An 18,963-nucleotide genomic window follows, 5' to 3' on the forward strand; every position below is an offset into this window, starting at 1 on the left:
CGCTTGAGATGATTCGTCGCCACTGACTTGTTGTTTTACCTTCACAGGTCCAATTGATAAAACTTAAAATATATTTATACGCATATGTACGTACAGTGTATCAAGACCGCATCTCTTCGCAAACCATCGTATAAAATGATCAGGACTGATGAAGCACAGGGATGCTTCAGTCCCCACATCACGCAACCAGTTCATGCCACTTTCGAGGATGGGATGTCTTAGTTTGGATACGAGTTGACTTAGAAATCACGGGACACTTTCAACAACGCTCTAATTCGCAAACAGAAAATGATAACCACTTAACAGTCGACGCAAGCTAAGAACGTGACTAAGCCTGTACGCATCTAAAGAGCATGCTAAAGGCTTATAAAAATAAGCTCAGTTTGACCTCAGTGCGAATGACCCCATGACGGATCAAATATAGCGCCAGGCTTCCATTTTGCAATCTCTTGGGTGTTTCAGTATTCCACTTAGAATTCATGCAAGCTAAAAAGGGCAAAGCACTTATACGTAAAAGCAAAGCACGCCTCGCGCATGATAAATATGCAATTTTATAATAGTTTTCAGACTATCAACTAATTATGGGAACGAAGTCGCGGCACACTCACGCAAATAATTTTTTCACTTGATGTCTCAGAATCCGACTAGCACTGAGCGGTCAAAGCCATTGGAAAATGGTTTGAATTCAACATCAAAATATAGTTAAACGACTCCATGAAGTTAAGCTTCCGAAATGTACTACAAATGACTAACATGAATTATTATTGCAACCGTGGATAGGATTCAGAGTTGGTCCCGAACGTGGTTCAGCATTATCTCGTGGTGCACATCTGCATTTCGCGCTCCAAATAATGGTAATGTACCGTCGAATCAACATTACTGACAAATGAACAAACCAATGAGCTTGACTGTAGCACAACATGCCGGTGGGGGCTGCACAATGGCACGCCTATTCATCAATCCACAGATAGTGAGATCTTATTTTTGGCAAGCTCAACGAAGCATGGTATTTGCAACCTAAGCTCCAGCAGTTGTAGACTGTTAAGGCTGAGCTAGTGACAACTAAATCTGACAACTCGAGGAAGCAAACACGTATACCATTCACGCTAATTCATGCGGCATTGTTGCGCTATATCAATGAATTCCACTAAAGTGAGGTGTCACCTGTGCAATGCCAGCACAGGACAACTTAAATGACAGCTTCCTCGCAAGGCTCACCCAAAAAGAGAGGCGCGTGGTAACTCATTTTCCACGAACCCCCTTCTCTCGAGCTCACATTCCGATTCGCACGTGCTCCTAGGAAGACTGCGGTTGTCGCCACGGGACGCCGGGGGGTCGGACTGAGACAGAGGGGAGCCGGCGGACTGGACTGGGTCGGGGGGGGGGAGAGGGGCCGCCGGTCGGGGGAGGGTAGGAGGCGGCGCGGTCGGACCAGGACTGACCGGGAGACGGGTGCGGCGCCGCTCAGTCGCAGCAGAAGTCGTAGTTGGGCGGGTCGGGCGGGATCGGCGGCGGCTCCTGAGGGATCTCCAGGCCGTCCGTGTCCAGCAGCCGCAGCTTTATCTCCATGGCCAGCAGCATGTCCAGGTCGCGGCGCGCCTCCTCCGAACTCATCTTCTTGCCTGCCGACACAGGGAAAACGTGTGGAGAAATCTGATCGACACGAACTGAGCTGAAAACAGCCACAGAGGGTCTCATGGACGTGCAGCGGATACATCTGACCCCCAGATGACTGCAAAAAAAAATACCTTCCCTGAAGCTCAATATACCAAGAATAATCCTAAACGAAAAAAGGAGCCAACGAGACACGCCTCTAAATAAATGGACTCCTATGTCTGATTCAGGAGTGAACATGAAAGAATATCACCTCATTTTCACAATCAACCATAGCGCACTTCAATCAATACGCATCATGACCGCACGCAGGCGCTGTTTCGCTCTCCTGGCATCTGTAGACTTGAATAAAAGTTAATTGATGGAGTGAATTGCTCACCGAGCAGGGCGTTGATGCCGTCTGTCCAGTAGTCGAACGTCTTTCCATCGGGAGCGACAAAGTCCAGCGAGCCGCCCTCTGGCGACTCGTACAGCAGCGAGAACGCCAGCTGGAAGGTCGACTTCTTACCCCTGCGGTCGATAGGAGCACCCACACGGTCAGTGTACGTGTGTCCAGCTACACTTTGCCTGGGGCTAGGGTGTGCGGAAAGGGCAAGTGTGTAATGTAAATTGCTGAGCTGATGATCGAAAAACGGATGCAACAGTTAGAGTCTCAGTCGCTTGACTCAGCATTTCATAAGAATGCAATATATCTCCTCAGATTCCTATGTCGAGTCGAAAGTCAATCCAATGGTATGGTGTACTCAATAGATAGGCTGGATATGATCTTTAGGAGATCCTAGGCCCAGCACCTTGCAAGTGCCCACCTCTCAGACACCCATGAGGGTACCCACTCCCGCGACTGGGACGTACTTGCTGTCCTTCATGTGCGGGCAGTCGCGTCCGGTGACCAGCGCGCGCACCTCGTGCACGGCCAGCTTGTTGGTGAGCTCGTCCAGCGTCGGGGTGGCCAACTCGCTGCAGTCGCCGTAGTGGAGCACCTTGTGGTTCGGCGACAGACGCACCATCCAGAACTTATCCTTCACACGCTAAAACCGCATCGACGAGTGGTCAGAACAGACTAAGATATTTGGAGGTGTACGTGTTACACATGTCACTTCGACACGGAATGGCCAGCTCGATATTCAACAGACCCGTCGTGCATCAGATAATTGACTGACAAATCGCATTACGTTCCCATCATTCAGTTAACCCGCGAGTTGCTGGGGGGGGGGCGGCGTTAAACGCCCCCACTTTTTCGCCGGGCCATAGCATAAAAACGGCGCGCCGCAGGCGCGCCAAATTTTGGGTACCTGTAGGGAATTGATTGAAGTTTATTGTGACACAGTTTCAAAAAAATCGGTCGGTAAATTTTTGAGATATCGAGGTTTTAGTGACGTCATGATTTCTGAGTTTTCGACCAAAAACGGCATATGTTCAAAAAATCATATAAAATCACAGAATAGACATACAGACATGCTGTAAACGCCATTAGACTGCCAATACCATGATCAATCAAATGGCTATCTTCGATTATTGATTATCGTTCCGCATTTTCCATAATCTTGAACTGAATCTTGGCAATTTTTCGTGACTACTTCACGACCATGATACATGAATTTCTTAAATTGAACTTTTTGAGCCAAACACGTACACATATGATAAAATAAATGTCACCATCGTGTTCTACGCCCCAAATTACCTATAAAACATGTGTCACAGGCTGCGAATATCAGTTTTGATTTTCGGGGATATGTGCCTATCCGGTTGACCTGACCTTGACCCTGACCTATGCTTGACTGACCCCTACATGGAGCTGACACTCTTGTAGGCCTTATAAGATGGATTGTGCACCGTTTTGACAGAGTTTATGGCGAGAGGCGCCCATTGCAAAGTCCTGAAGTCCATGCTACTGCAAGCCCGATTTCAGGTGTTTGACCTGACCTTGACCCGACCTGTGACCTCAAAATTCAACTTTAAAGTACTCATCTGAAGCGTCACGTCGCGCTCTTTCGTTTGCCGCCTCGTGCGTTTCGCTGCGCCTATTGGTTCTCGAGTTATCGGCTGGGGGCGTTTAACGCCCCCCCCCCCCCCCAGCAAACGGTGGGTGGCGAAATACCCCAGCAACTGCCGGGTTAAGCATGTGTTGAAACATTTCATACTTTCAAAGCCTCTAAGAATATTGACTCGTTCTATCGCAAAGAAGGCAGCGGCCGCACCTGTCCGCGCGCCGTGTACTTTGTGAAGCGCGTGCCCTCCACCATGTAGATGAGGCGCTGCTTCTGGATCAGCTCCAGCATCTCGGGCGTTATCTGTTCGCGCAGCTCCACGATCGGCCGCGCCTGGAACAAACGAGCAAGCGCACATACACTTTGTTAGGAATTAATTCAGTCAGTTTATGACAAGATAAGTAAGCAAGGGATTTATTATTTGCTCCAGTTAACAGTCTATTAAGAATAAGCAACAGCAATCTCAACAGATATCACGCTGATGTCCGGACTCAAACGCTAAATTGGCGTTAGCAGCCACATACGGCTACATTTCTACATGGTAAGGTCTGCCGCCGGTCGGTCGGTCGGCCGCGCGCTCACCTGGCTCTCCCACTCCTCCTTTGTGTTCTGCTCCTGCTGCCAGATGGCGTTGATCTGAGAGTACGTCAGGTAGGTGTTCAGCCGGTTCCGGAACGCCTCCAGCGTGGCCGGCGGGTCCGGACGCGACTGCGGCTCGTGCTTGCCGCCGCCGCCGTCGGCCAGCTTCTGTCCGCCGTGCAGCGCGCGCGTGATCTGCTCCCGCACCACCGACATCACCTTGTCAAAGTCTTCCGCCGTGGCGCGCATCTCCTTCCACGTTTTGTTCAGCAGATTGATGCAGATGCAGAAGAACTCCTCAAAAGGCCTGTCCTGCGTGAAGAACATGGGATAGAAGGTGTTTCCCTCGTCGGAGGGCGGCACTCCGACCTTCAGGATGTCGCACAGAAGCGCCGCCAGGCGGATCGAGGTGCGCCCGAACGGACACTCGTGGTCGGAGCCGCATGAGTTCTCCAGCACCAGGCGCGTGTAGAGCTCGCGCTGCCAGCGCGCCAGGTACAGCATGCAGTCCAGCGCCAGCACCCCCGGCGGCGTGGCGCCAAAGTCGTTGGCCGGGTTGATGCCGTCCTGGAAGCCGAGCTGCTGGTAGTCCTTGGCGAAACTTCCCGGCTTGCGGTTGGTTGAGCCCTTGGTCTCGTCGTCTAATGCCAGCTTGCGCAGTTCTTTGATCTTATCTAGCACGTCCGAGTCCTCGGGCCGCACCGGGGTGCGCATCCGCGTCTCCAGCAGGTTGAGGTTCAGCGTCTGCAGCACGTACAGCTGGTGCGCGAGCTCCTCGCCCAGATCGTTGCCGCCCTTCAGGTTGATCACATACGTCTGGATGACGTTACGGAAGCCCTTGGAGTTGAGCATGGTCGTGTACTCTCCCTTGCGCTCCCCGTCGGCGCGCGCGAACAACGCGTTGATGAGCGCCAGCGCGTTCTGCTGGACGGTGGCGTCCGAGCGCTGCAGGTGCGTCACCAGCCGCGACATCTCGATCTCGTCTCCGATCAGCTCGTGCCGCTCGGGCACGTTGACGATGACGCTCTCGAGGATGGCGAGGGCGGCGCGCAGCGTCTTCTGGCTGTGTACGCTGAGTCGGTTGGGCGGCGTCTGCAGGTCGATCTGACTGCAGCGCTCGCTGATGCGGCTGGTGCGGTCGGCGGCGCGGCTGGGCGCGTGCTCGGCCGCCAGCCGGTTCACCTCGGAGGCCACGCGCGACACCAGGCTCGGCTCAACACTGTCCCAGAGCACTATGCCGTGCTCCATCAGCTCCAGGAAGCTGGTGAGCGCGTTGGCCAGCGCCGCGTCCACGAAGCGGCCGTGCTCGATGCCGGCGACCAGCAGCTGCAGGCCTTGCTCGCAGACGAACTCGGCGGCGAACGTCGGGTCGGTGCTCAGGCGGCACAGGGTCTCCAGGCCCTCGGCGGCCAGAATGTCGGGCGACTGGCGGCCCAGCTGCTGCACGATGGCGGCCGAGGCCCGCGCCGGCGAGACGTCCATGTACAGCACCGAACCGTTGCGCACTTCCAGTTTGTTCTTCTCGGTGATGTAGCGCTCTGCATTGTCGGTGAACTTGAGGGCGTACTGCGTGGAGTCTGCGAGGCCCCAGCTGTTGGCCAGGTCGAGGACGTGTTTGTGCAGCGGCAGTCGCAGGTCGAACTCGGTGAGGATCGGCTGCTTGCCGTCCATCTGCACGGCGATCTTCACCACACTGGCGTCGCTGGACTCCGGCATGGTGGCACCGACGGCCCGCGGCCCGCCTGTAACCAGACCGGAGACTAATGTAGAAAGCAGCAGCCGACTGCTGAGTCAATGCATAAATGGAATACTTGTGGAGTGGCAACCACACCTGCTTCATTCCGCCCAGTAATCTTGTTCCACCCCTCACTACGAAGGGTAAGGTAGGTAGGTAGGTACCTATTTCCCAGCTCAATGGTACTGGTAATAAATATGGAGCTAAAAGGCAAACTATACGGCCATTCGGTTTATCAACCCAGTTGGTGCCTCACAAGACATGGTTCCAACAGATTATAGAAGATAGAACTAGGGTTGTGCCACCACCAATAGCTGATTGTCAACTTAAAAAGAGACACATCAATGGAACTGACAAAAAAAATTGCAAGAAAAACAAAAACAAGTCAAAGGATGCCTGTGGCAACATGTCAGTGTAGCCTACGCTGACATCACTTGACATGTTGTCACCAGCACCCTTTACTGTGTAGGTGATATAAATGATTTCAATATTCTTTCATTGAGTTTGTACTCAGCAAAATTCAGATTTGGGTGAAAATCGTCATTTGCCCCTGGACCCCAAATTGAATTTGTAAAAAACATAAGATAAGGTTGAGTTAGGTTCCCGCCTCCTTGCCGATCGGTTGTCCTCCCACTGGTCCTCCAAACTTGGGTGATTTGTGCATAAATCTGCAAGATTTTTGTTGTTGTTGCTTTGGAAAGTAACAGAGCATTGGATATTCATGCCTGAAGCAAAAGCGGGAGATAAAGTGCCAGGTAAACTCAAACTGGCCTCTTCCAAGACTGCGCCAGGTTCGTCAAAGAAGGTAACCTTCATGTTGCGTGGAAGTAAACAAGGTGGAGATGGAGCCAGAAGTGATCAGGGAGGTAGAGATGGACAGATGGGGGAGGAGGAGGATGAACTTATTTGCCGTGGTAGTTCAGGGAAGGCTTGCCATAAGGAGATTAAGGAGGACACATGCATATGTTGTGATGTCTGCAACAGGTGGTACCACATGATGTGTCAGCTTCAGTCAGCCGAGGAGTTTGATGCTCTCAGCAGGTTCAAGATATTTTGGGTCTGTTCATTCTGCCAGGCGCTCATCCCATCCCTTGTTACACGGGCAGGACTGGACCTCTCAGAGCAGGTTGGGAGATCCCTGACCGAGTTCAAGGAGCTGCTGGTGGACCAGGCACGAGCAGTTGCGGGTGTAGCAAGTAGCAGCAGGGACCTATGTAGAGTGCAGGAAGAAGTGTATAATGATCTCAAGACGCAGTTTGAAGAACAGGCAAGCGTGATCAAAGCATGCCACCTGTCTTGTGAGGAGCAGACAAAGCAAGTATCAGACATTGTGCTCCGCATTGAGGAAAAGATCAAGTGCCAGGAAGATCAAGCTGAAGTAGTTGTTTCTACAGAACAAGAGCAGAGGAGAACCTATGCAGAGGCAATCAAGTCACTGGGAGCCAAGATAGAGGCCATATCGGCAAGAGAAGTGAGAACTACAGCAGAGTCTGGATCAGGCGAGACTTTGGTCAAATCTGTTGGTGACTTCTTTGACAAGGAAAGGCGGAAGCAAAATATTGTGGTGCATAACCTTCCAGAGAGTGTGGACGATGACCCAAAAAGAAGAACTGAGAAGGACATTGAGGCATTTAAGAATATGATCCGGGAAGAGCTGCACATCTCAACCAACATCAAGCAGGTCTTCAGGGCAGGGAAAAGGCAGCAGGATCGACCACGACCACTGATAGTTTCACTGGTCGAAGAAGGGACAAAGTGGGACATACTGAGGATGGCTCCACAGCTGCGAGACAGTGAGAGGTACCGAGGGGTGTTCCTCTCTCCGGACAGGACCCCTGAGGAGAGGGAGAAGGACCGCAAGCTGCGACTTGAGGCGAAGAGGCTCCGAGAGGAAGGAAAGACTGTCCGTATACAGAGAGGAAGGGTCGTTATTCTGCAGCCAAACCCTGAGGCAGGACAGAGTGATCGAGCTGATCACGGGAGTACAGTCTGACTAAATGAAAGAGTAAAAGACATATTGCTAGGATATCTTCGCATGGAAGGTGTGGATGGGGCCCAGCTTGCCCATGCTGCCTGCAAATCGCTTTTACAAACTGCATGCTGGAGTGATAATGTGAATGTGGCCTGTCCCATGTTGCATGACAACAATTTCACAGCACCTATGCAGAATGTGTGTGTAAATGGCACAAACCTGGGTGACGTGTTGCATGCTGAGGTAGGGGAGAGTGGGGCAAAGCGGCCACCCTAACGTTTCTAACGATGCTGACGCTTGATTTTTAAACTTGGAAAGATTCTTTCTATACCAATGTGATCCCTATTAAATTGTCTTTTATTCCAACTGCGTTTCATTTCCAAAGGCGTTCACATATGGGAGATATTGACAAAACTTTAAACCTATAGCATATTGGCCACTTTGCCCCATCCCTGAGGCAAAGCGGCCACTGGCGACTTCTCAAGTCCCGATACGAGAAACAGAATAGTTGCCTCATGCACGACTAGGGAATTTGATGGTGACAAGGTTTAACCCGCGCGGGGCTGGGGTCTCCAGCCGAACGCGCGGGGCTGGGGGGGGGGGTAAATTTTACCCCCCCCCCCCTGTTATCTCCCAAACTAATGGTCCGATTTGGAAAATTCAAACGCCAATCGAAAGCTCTCATCACGAACTACTAAAAACATGTACTTAATTTAAAGTTTGAGGTCAAGGTCAAGGTCAGGTCAAGGGTACAAATTGCAAGTTTCTACAGTATCGGCCTTGCACCGTAGTTGCCGAAGAATGGAGTCATGGACTGAGACTGATCGCCCAAAACGTGTTCTTAGGCTACCAAGACAATATTCGTTGCATACAACATCATTCAGAGGTCAAGGTCAAGGTCAGGTCAGGTCAGGTCAGGTCACCAAAAAACAAAATATAGAAAAGGGCATGTGCGACACATGTTTTATGGGTCATTTTACTCATAGAATTCAATAGGCACACTCAATAAGTGATATGGACCACCTCTGGATGAATTTCAGGTCGAGGTCAGGTCAAGGTCAGGTCAAGTGAGGTCAAATTTTGAAGTTGGTTGTTAAGGCCTAAAAAGGTGTCTATCTGATGCAGTTTTTCACGGCGAATCGAATGGTGCTATTTTTGTTTCCGTACGAGGTCTAGAACTTCCAAAAATGTCATTTTTCAAAAATTTTGTGTGTCGTGACGTCATAAAATTTTGAATAACTCCCACATTTTTGAACCGATTCTTCTAAAATTTGGTATGTAGGTGCACATAGACTACTTCTCTGACATATATTCCGGTTTTTTCGATAGACTCAAAATTTTGGATTTTGTAATGATTTTCCCAAAAAAGACAGTTTTTTGAAAAAATTTAGGCCAAAATCCAAAATTTTCAAAAAACCGAGATAGCCATTTGATAGACAAAGTAAAAAGACGTATAACCTTTTTTGTTACGTCTTGATTCCTTTAAAAATGAACATGTTAGCGGCGTTTGAACTTTTGCCGTTTTTGAGGCGAAAATGGCGAACATGACGTCACTAAAACGTCAATTTCTCAAAAATTTTCCGACGGATTTCGCTCAAATTTTCAGGGAACGTGTCAAATTGATGTAAGAAAAGGTACTGAAAGTTTGGCGCGCCGCCGTTTTTGAGATATCGCAAAAATTCGCGAGGGGGGGTAAAATTTACCCCCCCCCCAGCCCCGCGCGGGTTAAGGGAAGATGGATGTTTACTTTGTTATCTTCCCACCTATTGCTAAACAAAGAAAGAATTTTCTTGGAAAAACATTGAATTGCATAATTTGGTAACTCATGTAACCGAAAAGTGGCCAAGATGAATGCATGACGACACATTTGAATATAAATAATGTTTTTATCCAGATGGAAACAACTTATGGCCAATTGGGGGCTGGCCACTTTGCCCCGGCCGCTTTGCCCCGCGCATACCGTCCGAGACAAAAATATTCCAGCTCAGCTATTAGTGGGGTAAAAAGCATTAAAATTGGTAGAAGGCATGTACGATAACCACGCAATGCATGGACAAAAACGCTTATAAAAATTCCAAACGGTTATGGAATAAAATAACATTTAAAAATTGTAAACATAATTGGTAACCTGGCAAGAAATGCTTTTCCGTGTTTCACAGAACAATGGCGATGGGCCTGAAACCCCGGTCTGGCTCATTCGAACGACCGCAAAGAGAAGTATAATTGGAAATCATAAATTGGAACTGACGCCAGCTGTGGAGGGCTAAAACGATGGATGGCCGCTTTGCCCCGGGTGGCCGCTTTGCCCCACTCTCCCCTACCTAAGGTTTTAAAAGTTATGTACACTAACATTGATGGGCTCCCAAACAAGATGGATGAACTGTTGGTGAGAATTGAAGATGATAAGCCGGATATAGTGGTCCTCACTGAGTGTGTACCTAAAGCGCAACGAAGACCACTGTCACTGTCATTCTTTTCAGTTGGAGAAGACTACACAACATATCTCAACTTTGATCCGGAACTAGAGAATTTGGGACTGCTAAGCATAAGAGGTGTCGGAATCATGGTACGGTGTGAGCTAAGGCCAGCAGAGGTCAAGTTTGGCAGTCTCTTTCAAGAAGCTGTGTTTGTTAAGCTTAAGTTGAGGAACAGCGACATGTTAGTGCTCGGTGCTGTGTACAGGAGCCCCAGCGGGGACGGCCATAGATCCACAGAGGCCCTGTGTACCCTGTTGGAGGAGGTGTGTGACAGCCAGCCAAGTCACCTTGTACTAGTTGGCGATTTCAACTACAGAGAAATTGACTGGAGTCTGGGAATGTCAACTGCAGGAGACCAGCACTACACGCACAAGTTCATCCAAACCATCCAGCACTGCTTCTTGAGTCAACATGTGTGTTCACCAACCCACTTCATGCCCAACCGAACACCAAGTCTCTTGGACCTGGTCTTGACGTCAGAAGAGAGCATGATACAGGACCTGAACCACCGGCCACCTATTGGAAACAGCCACCATGACTGCTTGATTTTCAAGATAAGATGTTATGCTGATGTATGTTCGAAGCGTGCTCTTGTGAAGGATATGAGAAATGCGGATTTTGAAAGCATGGCCCATGATATTGAAACATCAGATATAAGTCACAGGGTGCAGAACCTAGGAGTTGAAGAGGGTTGGAACTGTCTAAAGGAATTGATAAAGTGTCTCGAAGCAAGGTACATACCAATGAAGACTGTAAGGAACAAGCGACAACCATACAGTAACAACAAGCTGATACGAGCCAAGAGGAAGAAGGACCATCTGTATGGACTCTACCGCCGCTCTGGAGATGGAAGATCGTTGGCGGATTTCAAACGGGCAAAGAATGACTTAAGGAAGCTGTCAAGAAAACTTAGAAGACAACATGAGAACAACCTGGCGAAGAATGTCACAAGGAACCCTAAATGCTTTTGGAAGTATGTCAGGTCTAAACTCAAGACGAAGGCGAGAGTAGAAGAGTTGAAGAGAGAGGACAACTCAAGAGCCCACAGCGGTAGAGAGAAGGCAGAGACACTCAGTCACTTCTTCAGTGGTGTGTTTACTGTTGAAGATCAACATACTCCACAGGCTACTTCCAGGTTCAACGGTACCAGACTAACTGAGGTTGAGATATCTGCACGAGAAGTGAAGAAGAGACTAGAGGCACTGAACATAAACAAGTCCCCAGGACCAGACGAGCTCCACCCACGGATCTTGAAGGAACTGGCGAGCCCACTAAGCCACCTCCTGAAGACAATCTTCCAGAAATCGCTGGACTCCGCAGAGCTCCCGGCGGATTGGAGAGCTGCAAATATCGCGCCCATCTTTAAGGCTGGTGACCGGAGTCTGCCTGGAAACTACCGCCCAGTGAGCTTAACCTCCATCTGCTGCAAGGTGCTGGAGTCTTTTGTAAGGGACGCTCTGCTGGATCACCTGATAACGGAGAACGTACTGTCTGAGCACCAGTTTGGGTTTCTACCTGGACGATCCTGTGCACTGCAGCTGCTGGTGGTAATTGAAGACTGGCTGAGAACTGTTGACGAGCGCAGTGCTGTGGATGTCATTTATCTTGACTTTCGCAAAGCCTTCGACAGCGTGCCGCACAGGAGGCTCCTGCTGAAGCTGAAGGCTTGCGGAGTTGATGGGCCCTTGTTACACTGGTTTCAGGCCTTTCTCGGTAACAGGAGACAGCGTGTTGCTGTTGAGGGTCACTTCTCAGAGTGGACTGATGTCATCAGCGGGATCCCGCAGGGGTCTGTCCTGGGACCTGTCTTATTCCTGTTATTTATCAACGACCTACCGGACGCCATCAGCAGCACCGTCAAGCTGTTCGCAGATGACGCCAAGGTGTACAGGAGGGTGTCCAGTGACATTGACAGAGGTCTTCTCCAGGACGACATATCAGCACTGGAGGCTTGGTCAGCTGTGTGGCAGCTCCCCTTTAACAGGAGTAAGTGCAAAGTCATGCACTTGGGGAGCACAAACCCTGGTTTCGAGTACCGGATGGCCGAGACTGAGCTGACCGTTGTCAAGAAGGAGAAGGACCTCGGGGTGCTCGTTGATGATACCCTCAAGTTCCATGAGCAGACAGCAGCAGCAGTGGGACGCGCCAACAGGATTCTTGGACTCATCAAGCGCACATTCCTGTCACTGGACAAGACTACACTGCCCATCCTCTTCAAGACCATGGTGAGGCCCCATCTAGAATACGCCAACTCAGTCTGGGGACCGACGTCCAGAGGTGATCAAGACGCCGTGGAGAGGGTGCAGAGGAGAGCGACAAGGTTCGTCCACTCCGTGCGACATCTCGAGTACCAGGACAGGCTCAGGGAACTGAAGCTCCCCAGCATGTACTACAGGAGGCTGAGGGGTGATGTCATCACAGTGTATCTGATGTTGACGGGACGCCTGAAGGTGACAGCTGGTGACCTGCTGGAACGAGAACCGTCCCAGAGAACGAGGAACCACGGCCTGAAACTGAGACAGCCCAGAGTCAACACCCAGCTGCGTCAAGTCTCCTTCTGTTCGCGCGTCATCTCGGCCTGGAATGGACTCCCAGCGGACGTTGTATCTGCCCCAAGCGTCAACGCCTTCAAGAATCGACTTGACAAGTTCTGGGCGCACCGAGTCTACGAACTGAGACCAAGGCAGTGAAGAAGACGCTTGACGAGTAGGAAACGAAGTCACCGAGAACAAGACGGAACTAAGAAGACATTGAAATGCCACTGATCGGAAATCACCCAGGTCCCTCAGGACCTTTCTTTTCCGTATATACCTAACCTAACCTAACTTGAGTGAGGTTTGATTGTTTTTATCTTCACCATAATTTACACATATAGGTACTGACCCCCACATATTGAGAACAGAACGATTAAACCTTGTAATTGGGTATCCCTCCATTAAAAAGGTTAGGGCAAATTTATAATGATAATAAAAATATTTCATAAATCAAAATGTCTTTGCAAAGAGCTTCTATTGCTTAATCTAAGTTCTAAAACATATCTACTGTGCACACCCAGTGTTAACTTGAACCCTTTAGGTTGCGCTGAAATGCTACCTACTTCAAATTGCAAACCTAGACCTTAAATGACATAAGTATAAGGTGCAAGACTGTCATTTATTTTATATGGTCTCCAGTCACAGTCAGTCCCTTCATATTAATATTAAAATTAGCTGAATGGCAGTGTTCGGGGGTTTGTCTCAATATCGCACCTTCATCAAGCCCGACTGGAAAAAATGCACGCTTTCGTCGAGAACTCGAGCGTAGTTGGGCGTTTGCGCCGAAAATTTTCGGCGTACTTCGGCGTAAATCGACGGCTTGCGCCGAAATTTTCGGCGTACTTCGGCGTAAATCGCGAAAAAAACCGTCAGGGGGGTGGCACCAACCCCCCCTCGGCCGGCGAGGATTAAATGTCTTCGGGAGTTAAACATCTTAAATATCACTTATCTTGTCTCGTGTTCGTCTCAGGGTATTTAAGTCATGTTCAGTGAACCTGATTGTGACTCTCCCACGGCGGGAACAGTTCACCGGTCGAGAGTGAGGTTATGGATTGTCGGATTCCCTTGTTCAGATAACGTATGCTATCGTGTGCGTATTGACCGTTGTGATTCCTGTATTTCCGGCGTGTGGTTTGCGAGCGGACGCTGGCAATCGGTCCCGCGTGGCCTGGTATCTGCCCGATCCCATCGGCCGTGCTTGCACCACGCCTGTTGAAGGCCCCGTCAGGCGTCAGTCACCGGTTGGGCACTACTGCTGATCAGAGCCGGGCAACAAAATAAAGGTTACATTATGGAACATGCCAGTGAGTTTGTGAGTCAGGAGATTTTGTGATAGCGAACGCTGGTGCTCGGTCCCGCATGGCCTGCTGATGTCTATTGTCTGCCCGATCCCGTCGACCGTGCCAACAACCGTCTGTACAGTAGTCACTGGAAGACAGCCACACACACATGCCAGCCCCCCCCCCTCGACGAAAAGTGCGTGGCTACAGCCTGCAGCCATCAGTAAGCCTTGAAAATTTTTGGCGCATGAAGCATGGCTTGGTAAAATAATTTCGGCGCATAAACCCTTGCGCCGAAATTTCGGCGCATCACCTCCGCCGAGAACTTCAGCGTAGTGGAGGCATTTTTTCCAGTCAGGTCATCAAGCACCAAACAAATTTTAAGGGAACTGTAATATTGTACCATAATAAAGCATGTTTTGATGATTGCTTGGTAAAAGAAAAGGCAGTCAGCCAAAGGCATGTCTATCCCAGCCAATCGGCTTCAATTGGTGTGCAAATACCCGGGTCAGTGGGGTCGGAGAGTGGAGACCGCACCGGGCCCAGTTTCACTTCACTGGTGATAGCAGCATGCTGCTATTGCACGTGTCAAATTGGGTTTCCATGGAAACATCAGCAAACCATGACGCCATCAATCTGTGTGATGTCATCAAATATTGCTGCTAACATCTTCACGGCCGTGCGATCAAACAAATGTTATCAAACGCATTCAATGAGACAGCACCTCTGTTCCAAATGCAGCTCACGGATTACAAGAAACGTCATTTAGTGTGACCTCATGGCTCATCACATTATGTCAGCTCATGCAATTTGATAGTAGCGTGCTGCTATCACCGGTGAAACAGGGCCCAGATAGTGCAGGCAATAAAGCATGTTATGACACCCACGGTATTGGTATATAGGTAGAGAACTCGATGACAGCTTGGGTATCTACACCTTGATCTTAGCTAAAAAGCCGAGAAACAATGGCACTGTAATATCATACCATCACTCACCTTGCTTATCTCTCAGAATCCTCTATCTCGTTGCTATTTTATTAAATCCAAAAATTACCAAAGAAAAACAACGCCCCATTTCTACTCCTCACAGTGCACTATGCTCTGTATGTGAAGGTTTTGCAATTTACAACTCCTCCTGATTTATTGTAAGCGACAACACAATCCGCAAGCAGGTCATCCTTGCCTCTAATTGGAGCACGCTTTGCCGCTTCTGCAATCTTTTCACTGATTGGTTATCTGTTTCTTCGGAAACAGCTTATTTCGACAAGCGAAGGCATAAGCGAATAGCCAACGCGCTGTCTGTAGCAGATGCGTCACTCTTATTGTGAGTAGTCGACTACTAATTAAAATGTTCTGGTTTCTCATTTAATCTTGCGTCATAATTTGATAGATTTATTGGCCAATATTGCGGTCGACGCATATAGGAGAAAGCACTGAGCATTAAAAATGCAACTTTCTGTCGGTATTTCACAATCATTGTTTGCGAGAAAAAGTATTTGAGGACTTCGAATCAATTTCGAGCCGGTTCGTCAGTGAGGTCAGTGACTCCTCCCCGCTCCTCCCCAGTCCCCCTCTTGGCTCCATAGCCACGTTGCGAGTTGCGACAGGGGATGAGATGAGCGCGCTCGGAAATGCGATAAAACAATGAAAGTTACCTCAGTCATTTTAATAAGATCAAAAGTCAGCTCAGGTCAATAGAGGTGTACGGTTTCGACGTTGTTTGGCGAATCGGTTCATTAGCTCGGGCATGAAAAACAGCGAATCACAGCGAAACGCTCAGACCATTCAGTACCATCGAGATAATCATACATCCCTGAATATTGCATTACCCTGCTGACCAAATGGCCCTTTACCTGTGACCCCTCGACCGACGGTTTTTCATAAAGTTCGTTTTCTTCAGCAGTAAATACAGAGAATGTTTAGGCTTTGGAGTTTTATAAGTAGGTAGGTATTATCGTATTATCTAAACCCGCGCCGTGCCAGGGGGTGGTTGAACACCCCCTACGGTTTTTCGCAGATATCTAAAAATCGGTGTCGCAGAGTGCCACCGCGTTTTCGGCACACTTGTTATGCACTTTTTTTTAATTTCAGAAGCAGAGGTCAGATCACCAGGACCGACTGAACGATCGCTTTGAATTACTTCCAGTGCTTGATAAGAGTGACAATAATAGGTAGTAGGCACAACATGTTCTCGGAATTTTGATACCGGTGACTTAAGGTCAGGTCAGCTATACGCCCTCGATTAGGCAGGTATACCCAAGTCAATGCAATGGGAGGAAAATGAAAGGCGTCTCTTTTGGACGATCGTCATTTTAAATACTCTCAAGCAACGGGTTACAGGTGAGTATGACACACCGAACGGGAAAATTGTACCTACCCGTGACCCCTCTTTATGCCCCTGAGGTCATTGCAGGTCATGAAAGGTCTCCAGCAGTTTTTGACAGTAACTTTTTATAGAGACATGCTACTTGCTAGGGTGCTGAAAACGCTTTAGTTTTGTTAAGGTCTACGGTACGGATCGACTGATATGCAACATGACCTTTTCCGGTCAGGTCATGACCTTGGACTAAGGTCAAACTTTCAAGATGACTTTAACGTCAGAGTATAGTTCATTCGACACGTCTCGGCGAGGGAAACAGTGCCGTCAAAAGGATATTACATAAAAAACATTATGGCTGTTTCAATCCGCGGCAGGTGCTCAGCGTCAACCGGGCCGGGCCGGGGGTGTTGGTTGATTCCCTCCCTCTAACTCGGCTCCTGGTCCACGTAGCGACACATGGTAAACGGCATCCGAAAGTGTCAAAAGTAGTGACAAAAGTGAGGGCACAATGAGGACATTCATTGCCCCAGTATAGGTATGCTACTTGGGCTTCGGCGGTCAATAGCTATAGCTGTTGGCTGGTGGATGACGGTATTTAATGTCCCAAGCTGCCAACCAGAGTTGCGAGACTTCCATGTCACATAAACAATAAACAAATCGGATTTTAAAGTTCACTGTGTGACCGTATAGTTCAGGCGACAGCTCATATCAATATAAGCCCGGCTCTATGTGGCCAGAAGCACAGTGGCGGCCGGGTCGACAGACGGCGACCGGTGCGCCCCAATCGCCGGCCTCAGCAGAGCCGCGCTGTTGAAGCCGTCGCTGCCGTCGAATATCTGCGGCAGCTCTGAGCCGACATGGCCGGCCGCCGGATCGTCAGCCTCGTGGTCCTGCTGGTGGCAGGCGTTCACCGCTCCCCGGCGGATGACGACCAGCAGCCGGCGGATGACATGCAGTCGGCCATCATGGCCCGGCTACTGGGACGGCTGGGGGCTGCATTGGTTACGGAGGCGAAATGTGAGAGGTGGCCTTTGGCACTGCCAGTAAACGTGGGGAGAGATTACATCCAGCCGAGCGGGAGCGCCACGGCCTGCGCCCGCTCCTGTCTGCAGCTGCGGAACCAAGGCGGCGCGCCACAGGACGGCGTCTACTGGTTCACCGGGATGCCGGTGCCGGTGATGTGCGACTTCAGCCACGACGGCGGCGGCTGGACGCTGCTGTTCGCCTCAAAACGAAGGAATAACTGGGACATGTTGTTTATTCTCAGTTATAACCCCCTATCGCCCTCACTCATCGGGCCCTACTCGATCCTGCGGCACGCCGACGCCATCCGAGACCTGGGCAACAGCTCCCGGTTCGCCTACCGGATCGAGGCGCAGGCGGCGGAGCGGGGCCGCCGGCACTGGGGCGGCGTGTGGTCCGCTCCGCGCCACTACAGCTTTGTGGACGAGACGGGCAACCAGACCGATGTGGAGCTCATCACCCGCTTCGACAGCTGGGAGTACAGTGAGAGGGGCATCGAGAAGAGGATGCCGTGGCTGAGAGGCGGAACAGACGTAGTGCTCACCACCAGTGCCCCAGACGGTGAGTTCGGCTGGGGCACTCTGGCCACCAGTCGGCTGAGCGACGACTACCACTGGAACAATGCTCCCTGGATGGAAAAGGAAGCGGAACATTCCGGCGCCGTCCTGTACTGGATGCGCGAGGAGGAGCGCTAGCCAGCGGGCGCGGCTGCTCCGCACTGTCAGACTGGACAGTTCAACAGCCTGCTCGCCAACTACTGCAGCGGTGTAACAGCTCGGGAGCTGCTTTTGACAATCATTGTCATGCCAGAGTTCGTTACCAGTATAACGCCTTTTGGGGCGACTAACGGAGCGAGCGAGAGGGTGGGCCTTGCACGTGCGAAATTTCGAGGGGGTACCTCCAACTGACTTGTGCACGGCACCATACTAACCGGTCTCTAGCGATGTGCCAAATTTGAGCACAATCGGCCCAGCCGTTCTCGAGATCTGTAAGCGGCACCCTGCACGTGCGCACGTGCAAAATGGGTCCCAACTGACTTGTGCACGGCACCCTACTAACTGGTCCCTAACCGTGTACCAAATTTGAGCGCAATCGGTCCAGCCGTTCTCGAGATCTGGAAACGACCCCTGCACGTGCGCACGTGCAGCAGCACCCCAACTCTGGCACATGGATATGCAGTGCCTAGTGGGTGCCTACCTACATGCCAACTTTCAGCGCAATCGGCCAAGTAGTTACCGAGATATTGCAACAATTACAAAACTGACACCTCTTCGTTTCGCACGTGGCACGTGCATAAGGGGTCACCCACATGCATCGGGAATAGTCCAATACTTGGTAGAAGGAATGAAGCTACCCTACAAAAATTACCGCGTGTAAATCGGTCAAGTGGTTGCTGAGATATAAGCCTCGCAAAAGCGTCCGCACGGCCGGCCGGCCGCTCA

The 18,963-nt window shown here is 50.3% G+C and overlaps 2 protein-coding genes across 3 annotated transcripts in view; one reads left to right on the forward strand and one right to left on the reverse strand.

The window, feature by feature from the left end:
- The window catches only part of LOC122378225 (beta-galactosidase-1-like protein 2), a 36,090-nt gene that overhangs the window by 2,008 nt on the left and 15,119 nt on the right, over nt 1-18,963 (forward strand). Inside the window, exon 1 of one of the 2 annotated variants that reach the window (XM_043359048.1) lies at nt 16,034-16,122. The exons of the other annotated variant lie outside the window; for it this stretch is intronic. The gene's annotated coding sequence lies outside the window, so the exon portion shown is untranslated. Of the gene's footprint in view, nt 1-16,033; nt 16,123-18,963 lie in introns of those variants that run through there. 2 annotated transcript variants of the gene reach the window in all.
- Nucleotides 54-15,442, reverse strand: LOC122378226 (engulfment and cell motility protein 1-like). Its single transcript, XM_043359049.1, has 6 exons — nt 15,175-15,442; nt 4,185-5,923; nt 3,813-3,935; nt 2,467-2,642; nt 1,994-2,124; nt 54-1,622 (listed from the first exon to the last, which is right to left on the reverse strand). Exons 2-6 carry the CDS (start codon nt 5,895-5,897, stop codon nt 1,465-1,467), a joined length of 2,301 nt encoding a protein of 766 aa, XP_043214984.1. The 5' UTR covers nt 5,898-5,923; nt 15,175-15,442; the 3' UTR covers nt 54-1,464.

The sequence above is a fragment of the Amphibalanus amphitrite genome, unplaced genomic scaffold (assembly GCF_019059575.1).
Source record: "Amphibalanus amphitrite isolate SeventyFive unplaced genomic scaffold, NRLGWU_Aamphi_draft 000056F_arrow, whole genome shotgun sequence".
In the NCBI taxonomy this organism is placed as follows: Eukaryota; Metazoa; Arthropoda; class Thecostraca; order Balanomorpha; family Balanidae; genus Amphibalanus; species Amphibalanus amphitrite.

What these genes read in the sequence shown, in the direction of transcription:
- LOC122378226 (XM_043359049.1), bottom strand. Translation starts at nt 5,897, where the DNA reads ATGCCGGAGTCCAGCGACGCCAGTGTGGTGAAGATCGCCGTGCAGATG. An exon ending in AGGAGGAGTGGGAGAGCCAG is followed by an intron (nt 3,936 to 4,184) that starts GTGAGCGCGCGG and finishes CGTTTGTTCCAG; the next exon opens with GCGCGGCCGATCGTGGAGCT. An exon ending in CCGCACATGAAGGACAGCAA is followed by an intron (nt 2,125 to 2,466) that starts GTACGTCCCAGT and finishes TATCGACCGCAG; the next exon opens with GGGTAAGAAGTCGACCTTCC.